Below are 26,830 nucleotides of genomic sequence, written 5' to 3' on the forward strand. Positions count from 1 at the left end.
TTAACTTATACTGTAAAGGTTGCAATGTCAGTTGGAGTGAGCATCAGTTAGTGTGTATTCATGTCTGACTTACCCACAGCTTTCAGGGAGCTGTACTTGTTCAGGCCCACTGTGCTGTGGTTGCTGTGAGGGTGTGGGAGCCCTTGTCCAAATGGTCCATAAGCAGAGTTATTCAGCTGGTACTGTTCTGGTGAGAGAAAAGCAAAGAGTCAGTTGTAAACATATGCATGCTTTACATTTAGAAAATGTTGCACAGCATATTCCTGTCTCATTCCTGCAGACAGCCATAACCCCAACTTTTTAGCATTTTAAAATTCATGTAACTCTACTGCAGTTGCCATATGCAGATATTAAATATATTTCCAAATCATGGCTTCGGGCCACGGCTATTTTAACCTTGAGGTACAAATTTGCCAGAAGCCACAATGGCCAACAGGTCCAGAAGCCTGTCAACTTGAAGTGTATGGTGCCTATACTGTAGCACAGCTCATGTGGCAGCTTCTTCGTAATTTGCCTACAGATTTGTTTAAAAGGCCTAATGTGACTATAATATAACATGAAATATTAAAGGTGTTAAAAAAAACTGTGTCCCTCTAGAAGACAGTTTAAGAATAGGTTTATAATGTGTGGGTTGCCTGAAGGTATCTTACAGTTTCAGTTCAGATTGTACTGTAGTGGATAATATTTTTAAACCAACATAATGAATCTTGGCTAAAGGGGCCCTCTGTGGTCTACAGCAGTATGTGGCTTTGCCTCAGCAGAGAGGCAACACTGCATAAAAGACACTGTTCAGACTCGTTGGCTGTTCATCCATCGAGCAGTTCATTAAAGATACGATGCTTTAAATGTATATATTCAGAGCATAGACAGCTGTGTAATGCTGGTGAGAAATGAAATCAAAACCATAAAATGCAATTTGCCGATTTGTGAATTTAAAGCCTCATCAGATGCCCAAATGCTGCACAGCATTTTCAAACTCTGGAAGGTTGACATAGCAGCAACTTTTTTAAAAAAAAAAAGAAAAACTTTGATCATAATTTTGGGTAGACAGGAGAAATGTTTCTTTGTTACATTACAAAGGAATATGTCCTTGCATGTGTTGATTTGATTGACGAACAGAGGGCCTTGCTGGTTGACACTGCGGGGATGTGACACACCAAACCAAAGCAACAGGCTATTGCATGCTGCTGGGCTGTCATTAATCGTTGGTGATTATAACTTCACACTGGAGAGATTTCACTCATTTAGAGGAGTTTCTTATTGTTTTAGCCTCCAGCTTTTCTCTATTTTTACACATGCAATAGATTTTTTTCTCCCCTTGTTATAAAAAGCTTCCCTCGTCCGTTGCTGTGTTTTCATGGATGTTCGTTTGTTCATTCATTTTCTGCTACTTTTCTGGGTTCAGGTTCAGGTCTAAGGAGAGACACCCAGATCTTCTTCCATGGTGTTCTCAAGCCAGCTGAGAGACATAATCTCTCTACTGTGTCCTGGATCTGCCCCATGGCTTCCTCCCAGTAGGACATGCCTGAAACTCCTCACCTAGGAGCCATCCAGGAAGCATCCTAATCAGATCCACTTCAAGGGGCTCCTTTCGACATGGAGGAGTAGCAACCCTCCAGAATAACCGAGCTCCTCAACCGATTTCTAAGGGACAGTCCAGCAGCTCATTTCACCCACTTATATCCATGATCTTTGGTCACTAGCCACAGATCGAGACCATATGTGAGGGTAGGAATGTAGATCGACCAGTAAATTGACAGCCTTGTCCACCCTGGTCAAAGAACAGTTCAGTGAAATCATGAAAATCCCCAAATTCCCATGACATTCATGGCCATGAGCGTATGTAAACTTCTGACAACAGCCGTAAATGCTGGATTAACATGAGTTAAAAGCATCGACCTTTTACTTTAAGGCTGGTGACTTTGGGTGAAACAGTCCCATCCCTGACGGGCAGCCAGTCCAAACTAAATGAACTGAGGTTAATGAACAATGGAACAAACTAGGGGTAAAAGAGTAAATCCCTGCCTATTAGCAATAATGAAGTCCACTGATGCAGCCAGTGCACTTGATGTGAGCCCCAGGGATGGATGGACACACATGAATACTCACTCTGACACACACATACCTAAACATGCTTCCTGAGGTCATCTGGGAGAGAGGGATACAATTGGTTGTATATGCCTCATGTAAAGAGTGCGGCAATGATGGAAGTGACAGAAAACGTCTCCTTCAGTTCTGAGAGAGATGTAAAGATGTGTACGCTGCACAGCTTTTTAATGTTAATCACCAGAGAGAGAGAAAAACTGAAAATGACAGGATGTACTGGTAGAATAAATCAGAACATTTTTCAGAAGGCAGAGGGATGGAGAAACGTCAAGAGTTAGTCTTTACGGAAACAACATTCACACTTTTACAATTCTGAGACTCTAATCACTGCACACGCGCACACACACACACAGACACACACACACTTTGATCAGTGTACTGTGTGCCGTAGTTTAAGCTGATTAGTGATGATATTTCCATATATTGTAATATGCATTGTGTGTGTGTGTGTGTGTGTGTGTGTGTGTGTGTGTGTGTGTGTGTGTGTGTGTGTGTGCAGACACAAGAAAATCACCCAGTGGTGCTGATCTTCCAGGATTTGGCAGATTAGTGGATTACAATAAAAAATGTCCTTTTTATACCATCATCATCATCATCATCATTATCACTACCTTCATCTTCATCATTCTGTTCCTCTCATGAAGCTGATGGACCAGTAAATGACCAACAGATCACACACAGCACTCTGGCTATCACCAGAAGCCCTGTTTCTTCCTTTAAACTGTTTATTTGGTGTGAATAAATCTGGCTGTGAAAGTGAAAGATGAAGAGTCACCTGCTACACCTGCTGCTTGAATTTAACCTAACTAGTGCATGCCAGTGATACAGTGCTGTTTGGTCTGTGATTTTAGTCAGTTGTTAGGTGGTCGCCAGGCATTAAAGTTTTGTGGATATAAATTAGGTGTGACTGGGGAAGTTCTCTGACTGACTCACCTATCAGGAGGTCCACCTGGTTGCCACCCTATTTAAGCCCAGCATGAGTGTCACACTATAAATACTTTAGTTGTTCTTGAGTTTAGCCAAGAATATGTGGCATGGTGAGCTTATTTATGTGCTCCTCTGGACAGACAAAGCTTATTCTTCTCACATGCTTGCTTTAAAGTGCAGTGGTTAGTAATGGCACCTCTCAGCAAGAAGCATTTGAGACTGAAGCTGCTTGTTGCATGAGGAGTTTGCAGGCGAGTTTGCCTGACGTTGTGTCACACATAGTGCACAAATAAGACTTATTAATGAATCACCCTGCTCAGCTGAAAACGTACAGTAAGTGGATTCACTGACTGCCTAATGTAACAAGTATCTAAATGTATGCGTGCAAGCCAATGCATAAAACACTAACTGAGGGAATTAGGAGAGGTTCTGGTTCGAGGCAGCGAATTTTAGAACTCCACATTAATTTCTCCATTAAGCACCACAGTGTAAATGTTAGGCATTGGGATCTCTTAAGCACCGAACAAGAGGGCAGGAAGGCTGCTTAATGAGTTATGTAATATCTTCTCTCTCAGCGGGAATGCAGGCGTACAGAAACGCTTCTTGTGTCTTCTGTCTAAATGATGTGGAACAGTGACAAAGCAGAGATGGGCATATGCATTAGTTTGTGTTACTCTGGCAAATAACACAATTAGCAAGATTAAGGAGCAGGTATAAAGAGTAGGACTATCCCACTGATTTAATGTTCTTGTGCAAAGTTTTACAGTAAATACAGAGCGCGTGAAAGGCCCAAAGAAGCCTCTGACATCAGTTTGAATATGAATATTCCCTCTTTTTTTTCCCCCAGGAGTTACATGAGAAGACAGTTAGTGTCATGGTTCTGGGTCTTCTGCCTACTATTTTATGTTTTTGGTCATTCAGGTTCCATTATTGTTTCTTATAGTTTGTTTCTTAGTTTGTTTTATGGTTTTGAGTTCACCTTTGCATACTCCCTTAGTGTTTCAGTTTTGAGCATTTAGTTTTGAATTACTGTGTTATATTCCCTCTGTCCCTGTGACTCTGAACAGGATAAGTGTAAGAGGTTGGATGGATATTCCCTCTGTGTGCTTGCCTTCCTGTGTTAAGTGTCAAGTCCTCATTCCTGTTCCCTGTTTGATTTTGTCGGTCCCTTGTCTTTTTGTGTTTTGTATTCAGTTCTACTTCCCTCATCTCGTCTTCAGTAATTATCCCCAGTTGTGTTCCCACCTGTCACCCATCCTCTTGTTATCCTGTGTCTGTATATATTGCCTCAGTCTCCCCTTGTCCTTTGTTGCATCCTCCCTCATCAGTTGTGAGTCTCCCTGCTTTGTGATCCTGTGTTTCAGCAATAAAGTTTTCTGAGTTAATTCGTGTCTCCTGTGTTCTGCATTTGGGTCCAAATTCTGCCTACCACAGCGCCACAGTTAGCACGTTTGTACCTGCATGTTAATCATTTAACTAGCTCCAGGAAGTAATTAGGTCATCTTAGCACAGAAAACCTGGCCATTCATTCTCTGGACAGTTACACACACAATGAAGACCTGAACTTTTCAAGACCTGGCAGAGCAGTATGTGATAATGTAAATGTTTCATTGAGCTGTATTGGGCATTAAATGTTGTTTACTATGCTAGCTCCTAAATACAAAGTCCATGTGAGGGCCAGTTGTACAGATGTGATAGCCCAGTAGCATCCAGGGGATTCACAGCAAACTGCTTCCTTGCCAAACTAGGAGTATTTCCGGTAACAAGAATGCATCTGCCACATATAAGGTTGTCTTCTGTTGCATGCTACATGTGAGAATTATGCACAATGTCTGGACCAGATTCTCTCAACACTGTCCAGCGCTCATGTGTAGAAATGGCTCCTGATTGCCATGATTACCTCTGCCCAGGAGGATATGTTTTTGGCAGTATTTGCGTGCATGTGCGTTATTCTGCCTGTAAACGCGACAGCTTGAAAAGTTTTGAATTAATTCTGATAAAACTTTGTAGGTGTGTAGAGTGGGGCCAAGTTAACAATCCATTAAAATTTGGTTTAAATCCACCAAGGTCTTCAAGGTCAACTTCATGATTTGTTGGTCGAAAACTGACAAAGAGCCTTATAACTTGTCTCTGGAGCTTGAAAAAAGGGCAGCTGGACTTGTTTTTGTTTCCTGAAGCCTCATAACGTAGAAACTATAATTCTTACGAGTGTGGTATCAACTTTAAAAAAGTACTGTATAGATTTCAAATATGTCACATTTGACCTCTGACCTCTCCTTCAAGATTGATCTGAAGGTCAAAGTGATAATAATGCTATTTAGAACTGTTTAAAACTATGTTTCTTACAGAAATTGTTTGTATTGACAACATATTGGTATATTGAGAATGATATATGGAGATTCTAAATATCACGTTACTTTGGATCTCTGACCTCTTCTTCAAGGTATTGCCATCATTTAGGAAATGATGCTAGTATATGGGGATTCTAAATATGACATTATAGTTTGCATCTAAATATGATGTCACATTTGACCTTTGACCTCACTTTTACATTTCACACCTGCCTTTCTTTTGAGTTGACCCCAAAATGGTGAATTACATTATTAAGACAATAACAACAGAAATCTCTTTGAAGGAGGACACAGTAATAGGACCAATAGGATACAACACTCAGCTGGTGTTGTATCAGCACCAAGAAGAGCTGAGGTGATCCAAATTGTCAGCATTTGTGGACAGGTATAAGTGTCAACCTCAGGGGCTTCAAAAAAAGAAGCCAACTTGGAAGTTTCATAATAAAATTAATTTTATTATTATAATTATTTTAACTGGAAATGGCAGGAGATTACACCTCTCCATTATCACTAATGTTCTTAAGGAGTTATTAAAAACATTTTCACACTACACTCGATCTCCTCTACATCACACACTGGTGAAGGTCGTTATTAAGGAAAACCTATATGTTAAGATGGTAAATCACAGAGTGCTTGTTTACTTGTTAATGCTAGCTCTGTTTCCACACAAAGCACAGCTTGTAACTGATTTCACAGCAGTGAATGCAGAGCCAGCAGCAGCTTGTTTAGCATGCTAATCTCCCATCAGTCTCCCATCAAAGATTGGAAGTTTAGTCAACCCTGCTACCAGAGACAATAGCTAACTGTAGCAACAAGATGGCAGCAATGTAAAAAAAAAAAGAGGCATCTCTTTGGTTTTAATTGATGTCTGTTTTTAGATTTCACTGGGCAAGCAGTGCTGCCCGGCTTTGCTTGCCCTGAAATAACATCACTGCTCTAAGGATAGTTTCCCCTTCATAACAACTGTACATTGGGTGGATTTTTTTTTTTTAATTATTTTTTTAAACTTTTCCACTGGATTTTATGAAGGTTTAACATTAGGAGCAGGACCACGTTGACAGACAAAGGTGCCATCACAGGCGGCTGTAGTCAACAGCTGTCTGCTAGGCTGCTGTCCACAAATGTGGGTCACTGAACTGGACTTTTCTATTGTCCACATTTGTGCTATCGGTACCTTTAAATGGAATTATCTGACAAATAATATGCCTGCTGTGAAGTACAACCCATCCAAGAAGTTTGCATTAAATTATTAGTCTGTTATTTAGCATGAAATTACAGATACGTGTGTCTGTGTGCTTCTCAAGAGATGTTCATGTTTGCTGATGATCAGTTAATCAAGTGTATTTGATTAGCAGCACCTGGCTGCCACTTATTCTCTTAAACCTATTGGATTACTCGGTGTACTTACTTTTTCACAGGACTGCACAGTCTCGTGTATACTTTCGTTTTCACGTGACTGTAGAGGCATTATATTTTTTACTTCAAAAACAAACAACAAAAAAGAACCTCATATTTTTTATTCTATTATTTGTATTTATACGTAAACTTTGGAACATTTTAGAACCTAATAAGGAAAACCCCAAAATACCCAGAGGGGAACTAAAATTAGTTATGGGTAATTTTGGCAACAGATTCTTTCCTTCTTCTTTCCTTTCCCTTTTTGGAGATTCAGATTTAGTCAATGAGATGTTTTGACCTTTTTCAATAAAACCTTTAGAACATTTGAGTGTAACGTCAGTAAACTGTGCTGAGGAGAACAGGAGTCACACTGATTTAGACGGTAAAATAACTGGTACTGATAACTAGCGATCATTTTAAATGAAGCATCAAAAAAAATACTCAGATGGGATCTGCTCTGATTGAAATAACTGCGACATTGATTATTAATAACACAGACATTCTCTTATTAGCAGTTTTTTTATGATGAAAAGAGGAGAGGATATATTTTTCCAACATTCAAAATACTAGGCTATCAATAAATTAACAAGCAAGGGCTCATAGTTTGCCAGATATTTTCAGTTTCCAGACTGTCTTAGCTGGGTTTTAGGAGACTAATGATGCAACAACAGGGAGTTCAAATTCATTTTCAAATCAGAAACTTAAAAACAGTTAAAGTTCTTAGAAGTGCTTCTTAGTGCAATGGGATTCACATTTCCTCAGTTTCCTTCACTTTCCCTGCCTCAATCACATACGCACATACATCCACACACACCCATCTTCTTCCTGCTGTTTGCAATTGTGCGTACTCAAGACCAAGAAACACTGTTTCTGTGTATTACGCGTGTTTGCGCATTTCTGAGTGCGCTTTGGCATGATACAAATGATACATAAAAGAAGTCTTATGTGCGGAGGGGGGGGGGGGGATAAAGGAGAGAGTGCATTGCATGGCATCTCTCATCTCAGAGATAAAACAGGAATATCTTTGTGTGTCTGTGTGCGAAACAGCAGTGGCAAGAATAAGGAGACCTGAGTGCTGAGAATAAAGCGAGTAAGCAGGGTGGCTACCACGTCTAAAACAGCGTGATCCAATGTGAAAGTCCGCATGTACCATTATTTAGTGCAGCAGAGGCAGCGTGAACAAACACAACCGTCTCCCACATCCACTTACTTTATAATCCTTGCTCTGGCTGAGTCAGGCGTACACATGCCTTTTGTCAGAGTAATCAACATGACAAGAGTATGGGCGTACAGATTCGTACTAAGATCATTAAGTAGTTTGCCTCTAATTGACCCCAGGGAAGAGTTGAGAGTGCAGGGAAACATTTTGGATGACACAAGCACTCAAAGTCACGCTTCTGACAGCTGGGGCAACGGGGAAAAAAAGAGATGTGGGAGGAGAAGAGGTGAAATTTGTGTTAGGAGTGATTTGTTACTGGGTCGCACGACTTTTGCAGTCGACTTTGATAAATAGGTCATCGCTTTTTGCTTCAAGCTTTCTCTCTACAATGACTCATATTTGTTAGAGACCTAATATCTGCCTCCTGTCCCCAGTTAACATCACTGATGGTTCATGTAAATCTCAAAGTATGTGACTTTAAAGATTTCTGACTTCTTGGCATTTTTACCCTATTAAATCACTGTAAATAGAATTCAGAGCTTCTGTAATGTGACATATTTCTGCATGAAATGTAATTTTCAGGCAGATGGTTTTAAACACAGGTCTGCAGACAAGAGGTGACTTACACATACAGGTTACTTTGGTAGAAATTCATTAATTTTACTATAAACACTTTGTAGTTTTGGATGGATATGGTGGAGATATATATATATAAATGTGCCAGCTGAAAGTTATTGCTCAGCTAGCTACCCACGAGCTATTGGCCAAGAGCACTTTTATCAAGCAGCAACCAGCGGTGCTGAAAATGAAACAACTACAGATCACAAAAGAAAACCCTGCAGTTCCTTGAATGTCCACATGAGGTGGGCTTCAAAGGCGAGTCATTCCCTGCAGACCCCCATGTCAAAATACCCAAGTTCAGAGCAGAAAAAATATGTTAAGAGCCTGCTACAAAAAACAGTTACACAGAAAGGTTAACTCACCTGTTAAATGCTCAAATGACACAAGAGTTAGCTCTTGAGTACATTTTGTTTTTAGCCTGTTTTTACCTAGCCAAAATTATCATCCTAGTTAACCCTTTAACAGCGGCAATCGATGCCCCTGTTACCAGTCCTTGCTTGCTGTGAACAGCTGGTTAACACTGAGTGTATCACCACTGATGTCAGATCAAGTGTACTTTGAATTACCGTAATTACGTGACGTTTGTCCGATCGGATTCTAACACCCAAGCAGAGAAATTGCGCTTCACACCGAATATAGGGTTATTACGGTGATTGGTGCCGGAAGTCCAGGAACATTTGAAGCATGTTCTGTCGCTGGCAGAGGTGGGAAGTAACGAAGTACAAATACTTCGTTACTGTACTTAAGTAGATTTTTCAGGTATCTGTACTTTACTTAAGTATTTATTTTTCTGAGTAATTTTTACTTTTACTCCCTACATTTTTACACAAGTATCTTTCTACTTATTACATTTTCAAACAGACTCGTTACTTTTTAACACGTCAGAGAGAAGTTTGCAATTCCGGTCAGTGCGCCGTCAAACATCAAACGATCTGAGCCTAAATGGAGGAATAATAACACATAAGAGACAATCGTACTGGCGTATCCTCCATCATCGGGGCTTATCTCGTACAAAGGGATTAAATACACAAACCCATATAATTAATGTCTCAATTATAGCACTATAATCAGGGGTCACAGCGGGCCGGACCGAGTCCGTAAGTTGCGCTGCGGCACATAAACAGCTTAGCTAGCGCTACTGAAGAGGAGCGAGCATGAAGGGAGTAACGTGTGGCAGGTAAATGCAGCGTTTCTAAATGCTCAACAAATATCAGCAAACACACAAAGTGTGTGCAGTTTGTTACACAGCTAGCTAAAAGAAGAGCTGCTGTATTTCAGGGAGAGCAAAGAGAGAGAAGTTCACTCAGAGATGGAGAAAGAGGACAGGAGAGGAAGAAGAGAGGTTAGATTTAAAGGTAAGGACTGGAAAATAAACTGAAGTATGCTGACTTTGTGTTATTCAAAGATTGTATGAAAATACTGCAGTTTAGGTTAGCTTGTTGTACTGTATTTACAGTAAAGCTCTGTGTTGGACTGGAGCACAGTGTTTGTGTTCATGGTCACAGTTACAGGTTACATCAGTGCAGCAGAGATGAGTTTGAATCAAAGCTGCTGATGCTGAGATTCATTCACTGAATCCAACATTTCTACAGCCTGTATGCTGTCAGTGTAGGGGATGGAGATCAGCTCAGATAGCTGTGAAATACTGGGTTACATCTTTGTGAGTTCACTTCATCCACACAGAGCAGTAAACCTCAGAGCAGCAGCAGCAGGTCAGCTGATCACAGCCTGCACACCAACATCATTTACTGCAGCTCACAATAGAAAGTTGTGATTCTTCTCCCCATGCAGAGCCACTACAGCTGATCTTAGGGTTCCTCCACCTTCTGAATCCCACTGTAACCCCTGAGTATCCTCATGTTGGTGTTTAGGTGGAGGCACAGTCACCCTCTACTATGGAGGACACAGAGAACAGAGCTGTGTTTAAATTCCCTTTCACAGTTTGTGTCCTACATAACAGATTCAAGCTGAGTTCATTCATTAGGATTAAAATTTAGATTGGAATAACGTTTGTATTCTCATGTAATATTATTTTATATTATTACAATAATGTATAATAAGGTTCGGTTAGTTTTACACAAAAATAGCAGGTAGAAACATCCTCCAAAGAACTACTTTTACTTTCTTACTTTGATTACATTTCAGAGCCTGTACTTTTTTACTTTTACTTAAGTAGAGAAGTTGAACCAGTACTTCGACTTTTACTAAAGTATTTTTTAACATAAGTACTTGTACTTCTACTTAAGTACAGAATGTCAGTACTTTTACCACCTCTGGTCACTAGCGACAGGTTTGGTATTAAAGGGTTAATGTCACAATGAAATACGGATGCATCTTGCTAACAAAGCCTGCTAGCTGGCTCCTCTGTACCCTATCGGCCAACGTAGTCATACCTGTTTTGAAGACAAACAAAAACAGATGGCAACAGCCAGGATCACAAACTTGAGGCTGCATATGGGAGTCCACAATTCAATGGGCGGCATCAGGGTGGTATCGGGTCTTTTATTTACTACTAGTCTATGGCTTGAATGTTAGAGCAACATATTGTAAAGAAGAATCATACAAAACCATAGCTCGGCAGAGCAAATTGTTAGGATGCTCAGGTTTATAAGCCAGTTATGGTTTGAATTTTATACTAAGGACTAAGCCCATTTCAGAGAAATTTTATTGCTGATTACAGTCGGTTACAGAGAATGCCATCACCAGCAGCCATCTGACTGGTTGATTTTAATCGTCTTTCTCTCTCTTTCCGATTGGTGGATATGTCTTGGCTCTCACCCTCTCTCAGATGAATGGTTTCCTCTTTTCTTGTATTTCCTGTCTGCACTATCATAGACAAAAGCATAAAATTGATGTAAATATTTTTTATTTATTCATTTCAAAGTGAATGTTGGCACTGGAGAAAATGGCAGCAGTCCTCTCAACGACCTTCCAAGTAATTCAAATGTGTTCAATTGCTCTGTGTGTAATGAGTTTAACTTTTTCCAAAGGCACCGCTGCCATCTTGTCTGCAGTGGAAAAACCAATACTGTTCATCTGTGTCCTGCCCAGGAAATCTATCTGGTGCTCCACTTTGTCCTGTGGCTCAATAAGGGAACAGTTTGCATTGTAAATACATATACATACACTGTCTGTCAGTTTACAATCACAGTCCAAAAAGCCAGAAAAGTAGAAAAAAACATGCTTGAAAGAGATGTGAAAAGAAAGGAGCAAAGAGCGGATGGATATCTGGGACAGATGGAGGTGATTCATGATGCACTGACCCTGAAATGTCATACTGTGAGTTTGCTTGAAACCACTTTACAACCAAACAAAATATATTTGTAGACAGCAGACACACAGTCTTAAGGCAAAGTCCATAAGTCAAACTTTTTTCTTCACAGAGATCCCCAACTTTCTGCAGTCAGTCTCTACAGACCTCCAAAATTCATGTGGCCTTCAGATGAGTGTGAAGAGAGTTTCATGGAATGGGTTTCCACGGCTGAGCAGCTGCATCCAAGCCTTACATCACCAAGCACAATGCAATCTCCTGCACTTAAAGTTATGAGGGTGGCTTTTGAATTAAAGAACCTGTTGGGTGAGAGGAGAAACATCCCGGACAACACAAAACCTAGAGGTGCCTGATGACTTTCAGATGGATGTGACATAGACAGTTAAAAAATCTGAACCCAATCTGAACACATTTACCTTGGAGATAGATGTCCACGTATCTTCTGTTGAATCCCAAGATGCTTTTATTTTTTTACTCCATCAGCTGACTCCAGGACCACTTTCGCTTTTTCATCTTTCTTTACATTAATTTGCATCTTCCTTTCCCCATGTTCAAGTGTACACTGTCAAAATCCCCCCTACCCCCATTCACTCACCAAATATAAAAACCCAACATCTGTTGAGCTGAGCCAAACTTGAATAGCAAACCTGACAGAAGCTGATATATTTAACAGTTAAAACAAGATTATGTAAAATAATTTTAGGTGCACCATTCTCTTTGGTTTAGGTCCTGCATCACACAAGTGGGTGGTGGGTTGACAGTGCTAATGGGCATTTCTTGTTCCAGAGGGGGTAAAAAGAGTGGGCCCAGAGCCTGTTAAAACATAATTATTCTTTTTTTCCCTACATGTTAAAACCAAAATGTGAGGTGTGGGTGTGCTGGATTTGGAATTGTTTAGAAAAAGGTCACAAGATGAGCCAAACAAAGGAAACAGAATCAAAACAGATGACAAAGAAAACCAACAGAAGAAATGTGGGAAGGCACAGGAACAGGAGGTGGATGACAAGAGCTACACATTCAGGATGAAGGGTGGTGAAGCACAAGTGACGTCAAGAATACATGGGTGGGAAAACGGACGAAGATAAGAAACAAACAAACAAAAAAAAAAAACAAACCCAGAATGTCATGTGAGGATATGCCCTACAAAGTAAAACAGGAAGTAACTAAAAGAGCAAGAAAAGCTGATTTCCATCCACCCGAAGTAGCAAAATCTTTTTTTTCTGGGAGCCAAAAGGCTCCTTAAGACAGTTACTTGTCTGTGTTTGTACTGTAGTGAAGACCCACAAAGATTAGGCAAATGATTCCGCTGATGTAGCCACATCTCACTTCCTCCCGGTTTCTTCTTTTTTGTTCTCCAACTGTGTGACGCACAGTGCTGCGTCTCCCTCACACACGCAGCAGCCACAGCTGAAAGGATGAAGCTGCTTTTTAGATGCAAAAATCCCACAAAGTGGAACATTCCTGCAGGGTTGTGTGGAGGTGTGGGCGTGTTTATTAGTGCTTTTGTGTGGAATCAGAGGTTTTGTTTTTTCACAGAGTGAGATAAAAACATAATCATAAGCAAATCATCTCATTTCCTGGGCCTTTGTAGTCATCGCCACTTAAATTTCATGCATGTATTTTGACAAACTTAATTTTGGGATCTGCCCTCCTGTTTGTCATTTCTTTTGTATTCTTAGTTGCAGTTACTGTTTGTATGCAAGTATTGATTTCTCTTCTCATCTTACTTTGTTTCCTCGTGTTAAGGTTAATGTTGTGTCTGAGTTCCCCTGTTTAGTTATTTCCTGTTTTACTTTGCTAGCTAGTTGTCGCCTATGTTTTACATTTAGTTTTACTAACCCTGTGAAATTATCTTAATTAGTTTCACCTCTGCTTCATTCCCCAGCTGTGTCTAATTCCCTGATTACCCCTCAGTGTTTGTGAGATTTTCTAGTCCCAGTTTCCCTTTGTCAGAGTGTCTATTTTCCTCCCAGTGTGTTCCTGTTTTTGGATTCTGTTTGCTGTAATAAAAGGCTTGCTTTTAGTTTGTCTGTCTGTCTCAGAGTCCTGCATTTCTAATCCAGCAACCCCCGACACTTCCAGGCTTATAGGAACCTCTGAGAAAACTGTCCTCGGCTCCTTTGCTAAGAGGCAGAAAGAGGGATTATCTGGGATATGTTTGCGTGGTTTCATAGTCAATTCGGCCCCTTGCAGATTACGTTCTCTTTCAAAACATTAAACAGCAGCGTCATAACAGAACTTAAGAAACTTCACGGTGGCCGCATCCATCTTTTATATGCAGTGGGCAAACCAGGGAAAAGGAAAACAAAGCGAGACACGGGCAGAGCACGTACAACAAAGGAAAACTGAGCCTGCGGCAATAAATTCTGCACTTCTGAGGGATCCTAATCAAGATTGTATTGCCTTAAAAAAGCCAATTTTATACCATTTATGTAATTTACCTGTACATCGCCACATACTGTGTCTGCACCTTTTATTTTGACAGTAGCACTGTAGTTGTGTTGGTGCAACACTAGCTTCTTCAGATTCTTTTTGTTTGAGCAAACATAACAAGCATCCTCTTGTTTAGTATTAGTTCTAGCAAGTGCATTTTTTGCACTTTTCAAGTGCATATGATCAATGTCTGGATGTCTGGGTTAAAGTGTCCGTCACATACTGCATGTGGCATCATGTCATTAGCAGGGTGTGAAATTCCACACTGTGAGAGATGTGAGATAGAAGCTGCAGGGGTCTCTCATATCAGACGCTCAACCCTCCCACATGATCACATGCAGAGCACACACCATCACCACTGATCGATAAACACGCACCATCAGTCACTGGTAGGCACAGACCAAACCAGTCCAGGCATAAAAGGTGCTTTGCACTGAGAGTCGTGTAAAACATGGTCAAAATGAGTGTTTGAGATTCAGGTTGCTGTATCTGCTGATGGAAATGTGGGGAAACGGCACGTGCTGCCTTCAGGGGTTCAGCCTGCTTACATTAGCATACTAATTACACAGTGCATGTGTGTGCGTATTGCCCAAGTGTCACACGTGCAACAAGCATGTGTTCCACTTACAGACAAAGATGCCTTTGTTGTTTTCACCCTGTCCTTTCCTTTAAATAAATCTCACCAACCAGTGCCAGTAACACACTGCACATTTTAAACAGATCTAGGCATCACAGTTGAAGACATTCAGTTTGACTGGTGGTCAGACTAATCTACCAGATGTCACAATGGTGTCTGAGTAGAGGGTAGCAAAGTGTTTCACCAAACTTGGGTTTGGAGTGCAGCGGTGCATGTAGCTAATTTGCTTTGATCAGCTTCCAGTTGAAAGGCAGTTCCCATCTTCTTGAGAAGAGTCTTTAATGCCATTTCGAAGGCTTTATAAAGCAAACAAAAAGCAGCCAATGTGCTCTGGATACTGTAGAGTTTTGTGAGTCTGTCTCCTACTGACCCCTCAGAGCAGCATCTTTGCTGTGTTCCAGGGCCTCCTCATTTACAAATTAAACCCTGAGCCACAAAACAGTTGAAAAATAGCTGCTACTGTCTGCTTGACAAAAAAAAAAAAAAAAAAAATTAGCAAATTGAAATCCCCCCAAAAATTTCACAAACTGTGTTTTCAGTGAGCTCATGTTTCCTGTCTCCCTGGTAGTCTCAATGCAGCTCTGATTTGAAAGGTCTGTTGTGCTACACAAGACAGATGCCGGCACAGTTACAGCAGCCAACAACAGCCAGTGCGTATTTGTGCATACGTTACCTGTACAACATACTGTACGCAATTAGTGTCGCTGTTTCTAAGGTTGTTAAGAAAACTGAAAGTTTTAATAAGACTGTATGTAAAATGGCTTTCAGACACAAGACTTTATTGAAATACACTATATTGCCAAAATAGTGTATTTCATCTGCCTTCACACACAGATTAGCTTGAGTGACATCCCATTCTTAATCCATAGGGAATAATATCATGTCGGCCCACCCTTTGCAGCTGTAACAGCCGCAACTCTTCTGGGAAGGCTTTCCACAAGGTTTAGAAGTGTTTATGGGAATTTTTGGTCATTCTTCCAGAAGTGCATTTGTGAGGTCTGGGGGATCTTCCAGGAAGACTGATTGATCAGTAGGCACTGGTTTCATACCAGCTGACTCTATGAGTTACCATGGCGAAATACCCCAGTAACAAGTGAACCAGTTTTGTAGTCCAGAAAACCCAGGCTTAACCCTGAAGTTACCAGGATAAGATGAAATCCTGCTTCCTACTAAAGGCCTGGTGACGTGTCTATCTCAGGGCAGTACAGTCAGTTGAGTGAGGCTACAGCCCTGTGACCTTTGACAGCAGTAAACTGATACTTTTTTACTGCATTACCTTTACATGTGTACCGTGTCCGTGTGTGTGTGTGTGTGTGTGTGTGTGTGTGTATGTGCATGTATGCGTGCACATGCTTTCTTTGCACTCACCACTCCTGCTGCGCAGCATCCTGGCTGAGACGCCGTTGGCTCTCCCTCCGTTGGGCGGACTGGCCGTGGCATTTTCCTCTGAGCTCACCTCACCCCCCTGCTGCTTCAGCAGGTCTGTCAGTGTCCTGGAGACCAACACACACACACACTAGCTGAAACTGGTGCTCAACTTATTTCATTTGATAAACATTATATGCACATTATTTTTATGTCTATTGGTAAAATTACATTGCTCTTTTCAACAGTTGTGTTATCCAACAAATGAGGCAGAGTGTAACCTGATTTTTTTTTTTTTTAAAGAAGTTTGTACTGTGAGATATAAATTCTCTCTGTGCTTACTCATCCAGCCAATGAAATCAATTAATCAAATCATAACAAAACAGCAATTTGAATGAAATGTGGACTAAAATAAAATAGGAGGCTTGTGTTTTAATATGATTTTTTTTCTGTGAAAGCCTATGGACAGAGGCCCACAAAAAAACATCATATGATCATTCAACTTGAAAATAAGTAAAAAATGATCAGGTTGCTGTTCTCGTTGGTGTGGGATGGCTTGATCGTAACACACAAGTTGGTCAGGTGTGAGAAAGTTCTGTGTTTTTAGTCTCCAGAGAACTTCAGCTGCTTGAACCACTGCTTGCACCCAAAGCCACAAACACACACAGTGCATGCATGTGTGCAAATAGCTACCACTTACATGTCGCTATGCATGCATGTCACAATGCAACAATCACAAATTTAAAACAGAGATTTGTGTCAGTGGGGAAGACATTCAGTGCCACTGCCTGTATTGGGACAGAGTTGACTGTTTGTATCTTGTTGCATTACATTTACTGTAGGACGTATGCTTACATAACTGAGCCTGAGCAACATATTTTTATTTCCAGGCTAAATTTCTGCCAGCTGTATTTGACTGGCGGCCTTTTCGCTGCCTGTCGTGTTTGCAATATGTTCACATTAGGACTTGGCTCTAGATGAGTTTGGGTGCGAGAACTGCTTCCAAACAAGCGCAAGTGTGCACACACACTCACATACTGTACACACAGATGTATGTTTCTGCAGAGTTTTGGGGACTTTCTGTTCATTTTCAGTGATCACCTGATGAAATGAAGATGTGCGCTATGTCAACACTTCTTTCCTTTCAATATAAACCTCTTTGAATAAACACATATGTGTAAACACACTGTGCATTTCCTGAATGTCTGCTATTGATTCAAATCTCTCACACACACATACACATAAATGCACAGGTACACAAGACACACTGGTCCCAGGGGCCACGTGTTCACACCCGGATACCAACTAGAAAAGTGTGTCCCTTTGGCCACTTCTCCGATAATCTGTAGGTGTGATGATGTGTGCGAGCAACAGTGTCACAGATGACAAAAACTGGCTCCTGCAGGGACTATGTTGTTGCCATTAAATCATTTTGATGTAGAATATAATCCCATTTGTCATCACCCACAAGTGTCTCATAGATAACTACTGCATGTGAACATTTGTTTGTCTTGACCCGCGTTTGACTCCCAACACTCAAAACAGGTGCCTCCCAGACCATCACTGACCCACCACCAAACCAGTCATGCTGAACGATGTCACAGGCAGCATAACGTCCTCCACAGCTTCTCCAGACCCCTTCAACTCTGTCACATGTGCTCAGGGTGAACCTGCACTCATTTTTTTTTTTTATCACCACTTTGATCTCCATTTGCTCTTATGACACATTCATTGGGGAATTAAGAAAACCGTTTGATCATCTGTTGAGCAAGGGCAACCTTACAAGAGACTGTTGAATCTTAAGCAGGGGAATAGATCAGTGGCTGAATATACAATCTGTCTCGTCCCAAAAGGGAATCCATGGAGAAATGTATTAGGGATTCTGTGGCTGCCGGCATCATCTCCCGTGGAGAGTGTCTTATCTTTTTTATCACCAAAAAAGATAAGATGCTCCATCCCTGCATAGTTCACCCCGGAAGATGATTCCACAGAATCAGCACCTATCCTACCCTCTACTTGCACAGTGGGTGCACTTTCCTGGGAGGTGGAGGATGTCGTTTGCAAAGTCCTGCAAGAGGAACCGGACCCCGGTGACAGCCCCCCCAACCCATGTTACTGTATGTACCTACCTCTGCTCGTCCTGCAGTTATTGGCTGAGGTCATGCCTCTAAGTTTGCGTGTCACACCAGGGTGAGTAGAAGCATCTCTCTTTTGAAACATTACTTTTGGTGGCCCTCCTTGGAGCAGGACGTTACCTTTGATCGAGTACACACACAATGCACTAACCACTTCTGCCACAGGATTATCAACTTTTGAAGCCAGTCTTGGGTATCAACCCTATTTCTGGAAGAGGACCTGGCCATACCCTCTATCCAGCAACATCTTCAGAGGAGTAGGTGAGCCTAGGAGCGGACGAGGGTGGCCTTGCAACGCACAGCAGAGCGTAATCGCAGTTGGCCGATCAACGACGGACTCTTGCCCCCTGTTACTAGGCCAGAAAGTTTGGCTTTCTTCCAGAGACATTCTTCTAGGTAGTTTGCTCCTCGCTTCCTAGATCTGTATGAGATTGACGCTGTTGTTAATCCCTCTGCTGTCCAGCTGAAGCTCCCTACTTCTCTGAGGATACACCCCACTTTCCATGTCTCTCATGTGAAGCCCTATCGCTCCACCTGCCTGCCTGCTTGCCCTCCAACACTCACCAAGCTCTAGACTCCCACAACACCTAACTTCCCCCTCTCCCAGTAATAACCTCCCAGAAACCAAGTAAGCCAGAGACATTCAGATGACTCAATTCAAAGTGCATCGGAAATATTGCTGAATGGACTTTAACATCGTTCTCCCTCTCCTTTCAGTGGACCACTGGCACCTGGACCTCGCCCATTATCTTGTGTTAAATAAAGGCCGTAAACCGTGAAGCTGTTTTGCTGGTTCTGTATTGCGGGTCCATTAAGCTACTGGCTTATGAGCCACGACATCTCGTTAGTTTCTTTATCCTTTTTTCTTTGAGTCACGTTTTTCTCTCACATCCCCCTCCTCACCTAAACTCAGTCCTAAATCTGACTTTCTCTTTTCCTTCCTCTTCAAACCATACTGTTTGTCTACCGCTCTCTCTCTGCTCCTCATCCCCTCTGTGACTCACTACCACGCAGTGCCTCGAGCCTCTGCGCACTCTTCTCTTGGCTCGCTGCTCAAACAACTTGCTGATTTGGACTTTTAATCTGCAACAAAACCTGTCTTTAGGCTATGTGGTGTTTATAGAGCATTGGCTGAGCTTTGCGAGAGTTTCTTTGGGTGCCTTTAAAGAATGAAGATGTCTTTGCCACTGGTTAAGAGGTTAATACTAAGGTGTGGGCTAGATTGTCAAGAAAAGCAAAACAATCAATTGCCAACATTAATGGGTGTAGATTCCTTAATGAGTCAGAATTTGTTTAAGTGCTGCCAGTGACTACTCTTTGTCTTCTTCTTCCTGTTTTATTGGTCTGTTGGTTTATTGGAATTGTACTGTCATGAACTTTAACCTTTAACATGCTAACCGAGGCCTGTGGAGTCTGAGATGGAGCTCTTACTTTTTTTTCTGTTTCTCTGAGTGTTGCACATCCACACTTGGGAAGATTCATTACTAATAACAACTCTCAGCAGATGTGGTGAAGCATCCTGTCAATCCTGGACTACTAAAGGGCAAATAGCACACATTTTGCACAAATCAATAACTCAACTACTTCTTTACATGATTTGAAATGCCATAATAAACAACCACAAACCAGTCATAAACTGACAGGCAACAACCCAAGGCCCCTTTTTCTACTCACTGATCAGGTGCGGCAGTCTCTCCACAGCATCAACACAATGAAAACAGCTGGCCCTGATATCGTGCACAGACATGTGCTGCAGGCCTGTGCTGCAGGCCTGTGCCGACCAACTGGCAGAGGCATTTACAACCTTCAACCACTCTCTATCCTTATGCACAGTACGTGTATGTCTCAAAACCACCACCACTGTGCCTCTGCCCAAGAAATGCACAACAAATGACCTCAGTGATTATCAGCCAGTTGCTCTTACCCAAGTCATTTCAAAATGCTGCCCTCAGACTGTCAGGCTGGGCAAGTACACATCCTCCTCTCTCACTATAAGCACTGGAGTCCTCCAAGGCTGTGTGCTGAGCCCCTTTCTGTATGCTCTGTACACGCATGACTGCCAACCCAACTACAACTCAAACACCATTGTTAAGTTTGTGGATGAGAGGACAGTCATCAGACTCATAAGTGACAAAATCAGCACAAAACATCATCAGCTCAGAGCTACCATCTCTGGATCATCTTTACACCACTCGCTGTCTGAAGAGGGCCAAGGAAATTCATAAAGACTCTACACACCCCGGACACCATCTGTTCCATCAGGCAGGCAGTTACACACTATCCACACACACAAACAGACTTAAACACGGCTACTTCCCTAAAGCTGTAACACTGCTGAACTCAGTCCCACAGAAACTTATGTTCATCCCTCATGTGCAATATTTTTCTGCCTAATTCCACATCCTACCCCTTAAGATATTACAATCTGTAAATAAATCATGTAATAAATCATTTTATGATTACAACCCTCAGGTATATTCATCGCTTCTACATATAGCCTGTAAATAATCTTACTGGTCATGTATGTAGATATTAGTATATATATATGTGTGTGAACATGTATGTGTATATGTGTAGATAGATATATGTACGTATAAAAACAATAAACTTTTAATGCATGTCAGTAATTTGTATTTATATTTTTGTCAGTGTATTTATGCTATTTAAGTTTTTTTTATGCACCATGTGAGGGGGTATTACCTTAATTTTGTTATGCTTGAATAATAACAATAAACAATGTCTTGATCTTACATTTGCCTAATTTTAAAAACCAATAAGGACAAGATGAATTTTATTATGTCCTGATATGTAAAACCTTGGAACTGAAAGAGTGTGTACTTTCTTTTTCACACGGCTGTAGTTACTATATAGTTGCAGTGTAGTTACATGATTATAGTTACATCACAAAACTGCCAATTAAAATGGGCTTCTTCACACATATATCCTAGGTCCAGCGTACTAGCTTAACCCAAGGCATGGGTTTGCTGTCCTCTATATAGTTCATTATATTAATTTAGCACAAAACATAGACATTTAGTAAATTCAAGTAACAAGCCAAAATGTTATCTGCAGAATGCAACAAGAGTGTGCAGAGAAGGAATGTTGGGAAAAGCTGGTTACTGGAGCTTTCCAGGTTGTGCAAAAGTTGCAAACTTTAGATCTGAATGAGCATGGGCCACATCTTTCTCAGTGATTACTTTCCATTTCAAGAATTAAAACAAACCCATATTGTCAAAGCTGATGACGCCTTCAAAAATATACAGACTCTCCTGTGTAAATGCATCAAATCTATGATATGAAAGAGCGGGCCAAAGCTCAGCAGATCAGCTTTCACTCCCACTGGGTTGTGTTGGCCTAAAGTTCCCCACGCAGTGTTCACTGTGAAAATGATTGTTTCTGATCTGTTGCAGAAAACCTATGGATCATACAGTGTGTCTGTGTATATATATATATATATATATATATATATATATATATATATATATATATATATATATATATATATATATATATATATATATATATATATATATAAAATGCTGATGCATTTCATGAGTAAGCTTCAGCCCTCACTGCTCTTATTATTCTATAACATATTATATAACAGTATTGTGATCAGGGAGCTCATCAGTTCCTCCATCCTTTCTCATCACATTAAAGCCACAGTGAAACGAGACTTCGTTAATGTCCTGTAACAATCAATTAGTCCTCCCAGGTCACCAAGATTAGAGCACACACAATGAGCAGTTATAACAAATATTAACAATAACTCCAAAATGTGAAATCCTCTCTGCAGCATAAATCCACTGACTGCTCTAATGTAGATGTTGTCAGTAAGAAAGAATGGTACATCACTACTGTACACCACAGCCCCTGAATGCATTCACTAAACGCACACATACGTACACACACATACACATATTGCCAAAAGTATGCATTCACCCATCAATATCACTGAGTTCAGGTGTTCCGATCGCGTCCCTCTCCACAGGTTTATAAACCCAGCACCTAGGCATGCAGACTGCTTCTACAAACATTAGTAAAAGAATGGGTCGCTCTCAAGAGCTCAGTGAATGCCAGCGTGGTACCGTGATAGGATGATACCTGTGCAACAAGTCCAGTTGTGAAATTTCCCCATTACTAAATATTCCACAGTCAACTGTTAGTGGGATTACAACAAAGTGGAAGTGATTGGGAACAACAGCAACCCAGCCAGGAAGTGGTAGGCCATGTAAAATCATGCTGAGGGGCATAGTGCATAAAAGACTGCCAACTTTCTGCAGAGTCAATCACTACAGTTTCATTTTATTTATTATTATATTTAATTATTAAAATAATTTTGGTTTTATTTTACAATTTTTTCTAAAACATCAAACTGTGGATTAGCAATGTTAGATTAGTTGTTGATGAGTGAGTTTGTCTTTGACCTTTTCCTGAGGACAGCAGTTAACCTCTCTCTGTCATTCTGACAAACACACTCCACACATGGTAACCACATGGTAACAGATGACAGATGTCGCTCCATTCTGAGACTGTTTTTTTCCTCCTATTTTACTGTATACAGTCTCCATCTGTCCTCTGTCCAAAACCGCTTTCCACTGTCTAGAATTCTGTGTGCAAAGTGAAGCAACTGTTGCTGATATCTTCATGTCACATTCTCTTTATTTCCCCCGCTTGTTGCTCCCCTCTTGTCGCTCATCCCTAGTTTCATTAAAGGCGGAGCCATATCACACAATCCCAAAAGCCCCCCACAGTGACATGAAGTTCTTGTTGTGGTAGTGGGACAGTATATCTGCTGTCAGATCTCACTGCCATATACATTTTTTTTCTTTTTTTTTTTACTTTGAACCTGCATTTAGGTCAGTGAGCGCATAAAGTTATTTAACCATATATCCTTTGAAATGTTAAAATTTACAAAATGGGCTAAATGTTTTATTCTGTATGTCTTGAAATGTGTGACTAAGCCCATAAACTCATCAGAAAAGTGAAAGTAAAAACAGAACACATTGACTTTCAAATCTCATGAAGCCATATTTTATTCAAAATAGAACGTAGAAAATGTAAACTGAGAAAATGTCCCATTTTAAGAATTAAAGAAGTGAATTTTTTATTTAGGATAGCTGCTCAACAGTCCGGGGTGTTGTTGTAATAGAAACATTATGTACTTTAACGTTGTTTTGCTAAAAGATGCAAAGCCTTTCCTGGAAAAGAAGTCGTCTGGATGGAGCAGATGTTGATATAAAACCGGTATTCACGTTTCACCATTGATGTGCCTTTTCAGAAAGCTGACAATTCCACAGGCACTAATGCACCACCACCATCAGAGGTGCAGGCTTTTGAACTGAGTGCTGATAAAAAACCGTATAGCTCCTTTCCTCTTTAGTCCAGAGGACACAGTGTCCATGTTTTCCAAAAAGAATTTTAAATTTCAATTAATCTGATCACAGAACAGTTTTCCAGTTTGCCTCAGTCCATTTGGACATATGGCTTCCTTTCTGCATGATAGAGTTTTAACCTGCATTTGTGGATGGCACAGCGAACTGTGTTTACAGACACTGATTTCTGGAAGTGTGCAGAGATTTCTCTGACAGAATCATGTTTTTACGCAGTGTCGTCTGAGAGCCTGAAGATCACGGGCATCCAATACTGATTATCAGCCTTGCCCTTTGCGCACAGAGATTTCTCCAGAATCTCCGAGGTCACAGTGATCTGTATTTTTTGTTTGTTTTTTTTTCATTTTGCACAGCATCCCAACTTTTATTGGAAATGTGGTTGTACCACAACAACAAGAAGCATAGGATGGCTTACAAGGAGCTGTGTCAATGTCTAGACAAGCACCTCTGTTGCAGCAGTGAGTGTTGTTTTTGACTGCTTCTCTTGTTTGAATTTGCAAGGCCTCTCATCTGCCAGTCAACTCATGCATACAGACAGGAGCATCTTTCAGTGCAGGAAATTCAACATTTTCCTTAAATGAGGAAAGGGCTGGTGCTGGTGATTTTCTGGTTTGAGTGTTGCAGGTAGCTTTATGGTTTTTCTCGCACAGAGCTCATGAAGGTTTTAAGTCAACTTGAAAATTAAAACGCAGTTCTTTCCAGTTCCCGACCAGCTCATACAGTGTGAACTTCCACAGTGTGTGTTTTTATTATTTAGCTGTTAGATGCAGCTGGTTTTTCTCTTCTTAATAAACTAACTTGTTTCGATTTCTTCCTGGCGTGGAAGCTGCCGAGTGATTTTTCTTTCTTTCCTGACCTTGAAATGGAAGAAATGCTGTTCTGTGCTAAATTAAAAGTTTTCAAGCAGTTCACAGTCAACACGGTTGTTTTTAACTGGTTTTCTTCCCCATTTGAAGCTGTGGACAGGCGGTTTATTAGAAGTTTGGAAGAAGAATGAAATGGAGCCTCACCATCCAGCTCACTTTGTGTGGGTTTGACTGTGACAGACAAAAATTCTCACTTTTAGGACCGAACGACCCAAAATGCTGATATGCTGTTCAAGACAAGACAGACATGAGGCTGCCTGTCGTTGAGCTTTTCATTTCCTAGCACCTTTACGCAGAAACAAAGACCGACCACAAACACGGAAACAGCACGCAGCCAAACCCTTAAGTCAGTGTGCGCTGACCCACATTTAAGTGTGTGTGGGCCCAGTGAAGCCTGGCAGCAGTGAGGAGGAGGAGGAGGAGAGGAAGGTAAAGCAGCTGCAGGGTGAAAATTGTCACTTCTGATGCAGCCAGGAATCTGTCAGCTTATATGTCACTTCACTTTGGGAGGAACTGCGGCAAGCGATGACGCGGGCGCACGCATGTGCACACTTTATCACATTTACTTGCAAGTATGCATGCATGCAGACATGCTCACACAAACGCTGGTGACAGGTGAGAGGTGATAGAGAGTGACAGCTCAACCCTCGAGGTACTTAAGAAGTAAGAGAAATTGGGAGTGGGGAGTGGGGGGGCTTATGGAAATGTAGCAGAGGGAAAGGAAACTTTGAAGAAAGTCGGCAAGTTGTTTCTCACATATCAGGTATTTACAGCTTGTAGTGGCCTGATTTGCTTCCTGACGGCAGTCTGTGTTTTCCACTTGCCACAGAACAAACGCATGGGTCAGGCTGCAGTTATAACATTTGTAGTATACCTGTGGACGCCGTGACCTATGAAGCTGGTCATAATTGCAGGTTTGTGGGAGCTAGGTAATGCATGTTCACTTCAGTTGCCCACTTCTTTCATTTGTTAAGCACTGCCAGCATCAGTTATAGAGCTGCAGAGGATCAAATCAAGATCCTTTAATTCAAAGATAATTTTATCGTTGACCCCCTCAGAGGACAATATTATTTAAATTGCTGTTTTAATTGTTATTTACACTGTAAAAATGCAGACAGTTGTAATGCAGTTAATGGTTTCCTGGTTTTAGGCTTGATAGCTGATTAAAAACTCATAACAGTTTATCAATGACTTGATGACATCAAGTCTGTTGCACTAAATAGAAGTCAGTATAATTCTTCTTCTATTCTTAGACCCCAAAATGCCAGCTCATATTTGGCCAGTTGCTCACCTGAGGTCTACCGCCAAAGTGTGGTTGGGTCCTCCTCTTGTGTTTTTTGAGCATCCAGAGTTTACAGTGTAGAGCCCTCTTTGTCATACTGGGTTGGCATGTCTCTGTTAGAGATGGCAAGGATCGGCCAGACGATGGCAAAGATTCTCCAAAGGTTTTTGGTGTGAAAGGCTCACAGTTTGTTGAGGTCACTGTCTGTCACCTCCCATTATACTGAACCATGTGGTAGAGAGAGCAGTACACAGCTGGGACGTAGCCTTGTTTGGTGTGGTGGTTGTAATGCAGTGACCTCGAGATTCTGTTCATCCTTCATTTGTTTGAACCTGCTCTGTCCAGTTATGTGAAATTATCACTGCTACGGCCTCTCAGTCCACTGGGATTACTGCTGAGTTGTGAATAATGAAGGGCATCACCTCAGGTTTGGTCTGCTTCAGTTGCACAGTGTTGTGAATGGAGGCTGATGCTCTTTGGTTTGGATTCCTTCATATACCACATAATCCAGTCAATAGACAACAAAGTTAAAAGCCCTCACTCATCCATCCATCTTTCCAAAAGATGCTAAATAAAAGATGGGGGAAGCTTTCAGGTCTGAAAAGTGAAGTCAAAGTGCCTTAAACCTGCATTCTTTCTTATGGCCAGCAGAGGGCAGTGACTCTGGTTGAAAAAAGAAGTCAGATTACATAGAAGTCTATGAAAAAAATGAACCTAGTTCTCACTCAATTTATGCTCTCAGTAAACACATTTCTGATGAGTGGATGGTCTCAATTGCTAGTTTCACGTCTTCATTCATACAGCCTGATGTTCATTCTGTAAATGACGGTCCCATTTAGAGTCAAATAGTGCAGGGCATACTTCAGGGTGTGGGCACCTAGTGTGC

The 26,830-nt window shown here is 41.2% G+C and overlaps 1 protein-coding gene across 1 annotated transcript in view; it reads right to left on the minus strand.

Annotated features, from left to right (window-relative positions):
- Nucleotides 1–26,830, minus strand: part of shisa8b (shisa family member 8b) — a 38,703-nt gene that overhangs the window by 4,903 nt on the left and 6,970 nt on the right. The window contains exons 3-4 of the mRNA XM_030755671.1: nt 16,272–16,396; nt 74–187 (exon numbers count right to left, since the gene is read on the minus strand). Of these exons, the coding sequence (XP_030611531.1) occupies nt 74–187; nt 16,272–16,396 (239 nt within the window). The remainder of the gene's footprint in view (nt 1–73; nt 188–16,271; nt 16,397–26,830) is intronic.

This window comes from Archocentrus centrarchus, chromosome 19 (assembly GCF_007364275.1).
Source record: "Archocentrus centrarchus isolate MPI-CPG fArcCen1 chromosome 19, fArcCen1, whole genome shotgun sequence".
Taxonomy (NCBI): Eukaryota; Metazoa; Chordata; class Actinopteri; order Cichliformes; family Cichlidae; genus Archocentrus; species Archocentrus centrarchus.